At 29.4% G+C, this 7,316-nt stretch overlaps 1 protein-coding gene across 1 annotated transcript; it reads left to right on the top strand.

Moving 5' to 3' along the window:
- LOC107625958 (geraniol 8-hydroxylase-like) lies at positions 922 to 3,576 on the top strand. Its single transcript, XM_016328709.2, has 2 exons — positions 922 to 1,886; positions 2,854 to 3,576. Exons 1-2 carry the CDS (start codon positions 966 to 968, stop codon positions 3,472 to 3,474), a joined length of 1,542 nt encoding a protein of 513 aa, XP_016184195.1. The 5' UTR covers positions 922 to 965; the 3' UTR covers positions 3,475 to 3,576.

Consider the following 7,316-nt stretch of genomic DNA (forward strand, 5'->3'; position numbering starts at 1 on the left):
GTAAAAAATAAAAATTAATAAAAATAAAATATTTAAATTATTTATTTAAAAAAAATTCCCTTATTCTACTCATTTAAGAACTCTCTAGAAAAACTAACAATGAATAAATTGAACAAAATTTTATATTCAAATAATACATTATGGTGTTGGAAAATATCTTTAACAAAATATAATTGCACGGTCACATAAGACACATATTCTCTTCTCCACCCATCATAAAATCCGACAACATAATTTAACACAACTATTTTAGTTGGTTGTAGGTATTTTCTCAATTATTGATGCATTTTAAGATGAGTAATGCTAGGTGGCCAGCAACTTTTGTCATTTGTAGTCATCAAATAGCCATCAATGATGGTTTTAATGGTGTGAGATTGATGTGAGATTTCATCCAATAGTTCATTTTTCTTTGCTAGTTACATGCTGGCCAAAATTTTACAAAGTTGCTGGTCCCCTAAACTTTTCCATATTAAAATCCTATAGTTGGTAAGTGTTAATCGGAAAGAAATAAATGTTACGTGACCAAATCAAATTTGTAACTAAATCTAAATAAATATTTTTAAAAACATGTTTTTTATTTATCTTATATTTAGGTGTTTAATTTTCACAATTTTTTTTCTTATTATTTTCCTTCTCCTTCGTTTTCTTTTTCTTCTTTTTCTACTTCTCTTTCATTCTTCTACATCTTCTCTTTCTTCTTATATATTTTTTTATTTATTTATTTGATTTTTTTTTGTGTATTTTTAAAATTCGTATGCATAAAAAGAAGAGAAAAAGAAAAAAAAATTGAAAAATGCATAAAAGATCATAGAAATTCTTTGCACAAAACCAAAAAATTAATCGTATGGTTTAAAAAAATTAAAACAATCACACTACCCTTACCTTGCATATAAGATATAACTCTCAATTAGGGCTATATATATATAAGTTCCATAGAGAGTAGCCACATACACATATGAGAATCAATGATGATCATGGAGTATCTAGCATTACTTATAGTTTCTTTTGTGTCCATAAGCATTATTATCCATCACATTTTCATCAAATCCAAATTAGGCATCAGAGCACCTAAATTAACCAAATTCCCACCAGGACCTAAACCTTTACCAATCATAGGAAACATCTTAGAACTTGGTACCCAACCTCACCAAGCACTTGCTAAGCTTTCTCAAACATATGGACCAATAATGACTCTTAAGCTTGGTACCATAACCACCATAGTTATCTCATCTCCTATGTTAGCCAAACAAATCCTCCAAAAATATGACCAAATTTTTTCTTATAGAACAATTCCGGATACCATTAAAGCACTTGATCACCATTTGTATTCAGTGGGATGGTTGCCACCTTCGACTCAATGGAGGATCCTAAGACGAGTTTGTGCTACGAAAGTGTTCTCTCCACTAAAACTTGATTCCACGGAAGTTCTTCAACAAAAGAAACTGCGAGAATTAATGGATTTTGTGAAAGACAAAAGTGAAAAAGGCGAAATTTTGAATTTCAGTGAGACTTGTTTTACAACTGTACTTAATTTTATATCTAACGCTTTCTTTTCTATGGATTTAGCTCATTACGACTCTTCTAAGTCTCAAGAATTCAAGGATATAATTTGGGGCATTGGGGAAGAATCAGGAAGGCCTAATGTGGTGGATTTCTTCCCATTTCTTAGATTCCTTGATCCACAAGGTGCACGTGCAAGGATGACCAAGTATAATGAAAAGTTGATAGCTTTTGTTGATGGTCTTATAGAAGAAAGATTGAATTTAAAGGTTCTAGAAATGGAGACTACCAATAAAAGAGGCAAAGATGTTTTAGATTCTGTTTTAGAAGTTATGTTGGAAGACAATTCTCAAGTGACTCGTCTCCATGTTGTGCATCTCTTTCTGGTGAGTATCTTGTCCAATCCATCAAATATTTCAAGGTTTAGCTTTTGAAATTATTTTTTTTGGGCTACAAAGTTGAATACTTAATTACATTCTTTTTGTTAGTATGTTTATATAAAGTTTAATTTTGATATTGTAAAAAATTTTACACAATTATCTAATCAATTTTATACTTTTAAATCACTTTTGAAGTAGTGGATTATTTGAAAATGAGGAAGTATAGGGAGCCAATAAAGTATTTATACAATGTGTATAATAGGGGGATAGATATGTTCGATTTAGTAAGATATCAGATGTTTATTATCCTTGGTATCCGGATGGTTATTCTGGATAGTATGGATGTATTGTGTTTGAGAAATTAGTAGTATTTTATCTTGGATGTTCATTTTTTAACTCATATTGAGCCAAATAAATAACTCATTATACACATTGTATAAATACTTCATTGGCCCCTAACGGGATTCTTTGAAAATTAATTACTTTTGTTAACATGGTAATACAATGATTGGTTATGATGAGTAAATAATATTAGGATAAATTATTTTGATTTCTTTTAACATTAGATAATATTACATATGACATCTTTCTTTTATAAAAATGTACACAAGTTTTTCTTAAGGTTCATCGAGTTATTTATATAAGAACCAGTACTATTGTGCATATGTTTTGTAACATTTGACACAGAACTTCTTTAGAAAAATAATATTGAAGGATAATAATTTGATATGACAAATTAAAGAATGTCTTGAGTAAAATGCTTCACATAATATTATTAGTTTATTACACTTTAATAATTAGCAATTTGTTGCGCAAACACTAATATATTAAATACTATTTTTTTTGTTAATGAGCTACAGTTCAAATGGCATAATTTTTCTATACTTACCTAAAAGTCGTGGGTTCGAGAATCTTAACTTCGGAAAAAAAAAAAAACTATTTCATCTTTTGTATTTTTGGAAAATTTTGTTAGATTTTATTTGTGGCTGGAGTAGACTCAACATCAATCACCATAGAATGGGCAATGGCAGAGTTATTACGTAATCCAGAAAAATTGGAAAAACTTAGAAAAGAGCTTCATTGTGTTCTTGGCAAAGGTGAACAAAATCTTGAACAAATTGAAGAATCACATATCTCAAAGCTTCCTTTTCTAAGAGCAGTGGTTAAAGAAACTTGGCGCTTGCATCCACCTGCCCCATTATTAGCACCACACAAGGCACTCGAAGATGTTGAGATAACTGGATTCATGATACCTAAGAATGCACAAATTTTGGTTAATGTATGGGCCATGGGAAAAGATTCAAGTATTTGGGAACATCCAAATGAATTCATGCCTGAAAGATTCTTAGATAGTAAAATTGATATTCATGGACATGATTTTGAATTAATTCCATTTGGTGCTGGAAGAAGGATATGCCCTGGATTGCCATTGGGTTATAGAAGTGTGCACATTGCGTTGGCTACTCTTCTAAATGGCTATGATTGGAAGCTAGCAAATGGACAAAAATCAAAAGATTTGGATATGTCTGAGAAATTTGGACTTACTTTGCATAAGGCTCAACCTCTCCAAGCCATTCCCATAAAATCACAATAATGAAGATGATGCTTATTACAAAAGAGCAATCTTACTCTTCTTAACAAAAATATTTAAAAGACAATAAAAATCAGTTCAAAATAGTTTAAAATCTCCTTACTTTATGTATTTTATAATTATTGTTGAAATAAATTAACAAATTTAGAGCCAACGAGTAATATCTCAAATGACATAATCTTTTCATTCTCATTTAGAGGTTTTAGATTCGAGTCTCATTCCTAACTTTAAAAAAAAATTAATAAGTTTATATGTGTAATAAATATATAATTATATATATAATTATTAATATTAAATTAAATAAAATAATTTTAAACTTGAAAAATAACGCTAAGAAATTAATTTTTTTAGTTAACATCAACAATTTTTTTAAAAATTATTTTACTAGATTTTTAAAATTATTACCCAACCGCAGAAGCACCAACCTAGATGAGAGATTTATTTTGCTAGCAAATAGTGAGAAGCAGGGGATGGATGGAAAATGCATTTTGCTATAGATTCACGTATACATGAATTGTGAGGTTACTTTTGGAGTTTTACCCTGACTCAAAGAGGAAGTGTGATCTGTGATTCCATTTTCTTCTGCCAATAATAATCTCATCATCATCTTCCAGCAATTTCCAGGGCAAGGAGGGTTGATGTTGTCATAATATATATCCTTTTTATGTCTTTGTTGCCATTACTTTATCTGATTGGACAGTGTATTGGCTAACTCAGCGAGGAGAGAAGGAGTTGTTTGATGAAACATTTGTACTCTTGCATTTCTCGCTTTAGATTAATTTTACACAGTGATAAGTCATCAAAAATATACATGGGACAGTTCGACCTGTTTGGTCGGAAAACGGCTTGTTCAGCAAATTAAAGTATATTTTAATACAATCCTACTACGTTACTAACAGCATTTCTGCGAACTTCTGCCAACTCTTATTTATAACTGTGTTTAATGGAAGTGTCTTTGTGGATGTATCTAATAAAAATGTCTTTTTTATAGCTGTATTTAGTAAAAGTGTCTTTAAAGATATATTTTTTGGATGTGTCTCTTTATATATGTGTTTAAAATATAATAATTAATTATTGTTGGCAATAAGTTGGCAGATAATATATTGGTACCCTATACTTTTCCATATTTTAAATATAATCGGTTCCGTCATGAGCGATTCCAAGAAGTGGATAATAACTTGAAAGAATTTATTTCTAAGCAACTAGAAGATGAGTCCTGCTAGAAAGACAATGGAGTATTTGTATAATGTGTATAATTGGTTGTTTATTTAACCCAATATGAATTAAAAATGAAAATTATCCACGAAATAATCAATTTAAAAACTCTTATATATTTAGTTATTTCACATCAAATTTCAAATTTCAAATTTCAAATTTTCCAATTTCAAATTTTGAAAAAATTCAGTTAGTTATTAAATCCTCTAATACTCTCTTCTTTTTTAACCGGCGGCCACCTCACCTTCATCAATAATCATTCCATTTCACCATCGCTACTTGGCATGTTACATGCCACTCACCCTTAATAAAAATAACCATCCACTTAAGGATAAAAATAATCATCCGCATACCTAATGAATTGAACATCTAACATATTTTAATTATATATAACTAAACTCAATCCAATCAAAATAATCATCTACATAAAAATAAAATAATCATCCGCATACCTACTAAAATGACCATCCTAAATTAACCATTAAAATAGAAGAAGAAGATGAATAAACAGAAGAAACTATTATTGTGGTGAAACATAATTTTGAAGGACTAGTCATGACAAAAGCGGCACTGTTGTGAAGCATAGGACTCAAATCATGAAAGAAGCTAACTATGCTTGGATCAGAAGAAGAAGAGCATGATGATATCATCGGTGAGAAGAGACTTGAAGGAATCGGAGAAAGCGAAGGCGCATCGGAGGAGGTGAGGACGATGTCGGGAAGAAGGCACACACTGCGACAAAGGCGCTGAACATCCGGGTTGTTGCAGTGCCGTTAGTTCGACCCACACAATATGCGCGTCCTCTCTTCGCGGTAGCCTGTGCGGCAACGGCGCCAGTCGGAACAGTGTCGGCGCGATTTCCAATGGCGACTGGTGACCGTAGCGTTAATGTACCGGCGAGATTTCATGAGAAAGATATAGAACGCTGACAAATTATATTGAGAGAGAGAGGTGAGAGATGGAGGTAGTTTATTTGTTTCCAAAACCAACAATAATCTTAATATTTAATTTAAATTTTAAATTAAAAACTATTTAAAATTAATTAGTTGCCTATAATTTAGTTTTAATTTTAAATTAACTCCATTGTATATATTATATCGAGCAATAGTGGTTGATATCGGTCACAACGTGCTTATTATGCATGTTGCTCAGTTGTCAAAACGAGACGTGAAACCGATAAAGTTATTAGTTTCTTGATTCAATTAATATATTATTAGCTGAAGTGGTTAATTTGGGAAATGGATTCTTTTCAATTTTTTTAATATTTGACAAAATTTAGTGTGGTCTCTTACTTTTGATTTTATAAGTGGGATCAGAAATAAATAAGAGAGAAAATAGTGAATAGTTAAATTAAACACTGCACACTATTTATTTTTTTTGTTATTGAAGAGGATTTACTCCCGTTAATTTGATCATGTTAAAAAAAATTAAGTAAAAATACTGAAATGTTTTTTTTTTTTATAATTTGTGCAATTAAATAGGTAATACCACAAATACTCCAAATAACAAATTTAATAGTAGAAATCAATATAAACCTTTCACAAAAGTAAGTATCTCAAATTAGACAAAAAAAAAAAGACAATACAACTAATAAATTATAGAAAAATTATCACATGTTCCACCAATAAAAACAGGAACATGAAAAAGACTAAAATAACCCTAATTTTTGAGGTAAATTGACAAAAAATGTTAGTTTAAAAACACCGTCCGTAACTCGCAGTTAATATAACATCTAAAGGTGGAACAGTGACTATAGAAAATTGGAAATAATGAGCCTTAGGTACTGTTTGGGAATCCAAATAAATAGAAATTAATGGTTGTATTTACATCTAAAATATTCTTCTAATAATTATTGGGTACAACCAATGTTCATTTTTTTTCAATAAAAAATACTTTTATTATATGTATAAAATTATTAAAACAATCTAAGTATGATGACAAAATTTTAATAGAAGTCATTCTATTTAGGAGTGGCAACATACATCTTATCTGTGAGTATTTAATTTGGTCAAAGCAAATTTAAATGTGGGTTGAATTTCAATTCTATCCCACCAATCCACACCTTATATATGTATATGTTATAAAAATAGTAAAATATATTATAGGTGGATATTAAACCAAAAATCTCTCACTTAGTATAAAAAGTCTTTAATATTGAACCAAGATCATCAATTAATAATAATTTAACAATTTTATTTATATAAAAATTAATTTTATTTTAGTGATATATAAATACAACATTATATCACAATATTTTATTTGTATTTATATTATTAATTTAAACAAAGACTTTATGTAAAATTGAATATTTGATGGTTATATTATTTATGGGATGATTGTATTATTTGTGGGATAATTGTGTTGTCTGTATTAAATTTTTAATTTACATGCTCATTAAGTTATATAATAATATTGCATATTTGTAAAAATTCGTAAGAAAGGTTGGATACTCACGAATTAATTGCATGTAGGGTTAGCGTTGGGTTGCTATCAACTCGCTAATAAAATAGGATTGAATTCAGTAATAAATTTAACTCATAAATAAAATTAGAATTGAATTCAAACTCTATTCTACTCATTGCCACCCCTAAATTTTCACTGTATGCTCAGAACTTTGCAAATAAATATTA

This window comes from Arachis ipaensis, chromosome B02 (assembly GCF_000816755.2).
Source record: "Arachis ipaensis cultivar K30076 chromosome B02, Araip1.1, whole genome shotgun sequence".
Classification (NCBI taxonomy): domain Eukaryota; kingdom Viridiplantae; phylum Streptophyta; class Magnoliopsida; order Fabales; family Fabaceae; genus Arachis; species Arachis ipaensis.

Coding starts and splice junctions, on each gene's coding strand:
- LOC107625958 (XM_016328709.2), top strand. CDS start 966: ATGATGATCATGGAGTATCTAGCATTACTTATAGTTTCTTTTGTGTCC. Junction 1,887..2,853: donor ATGTTGTGCATCTCTTTCTG/GTGAGTATCTTG, acceptor AAATTTTGTTAG/ATTTTATTTGTGGCTGGAGT.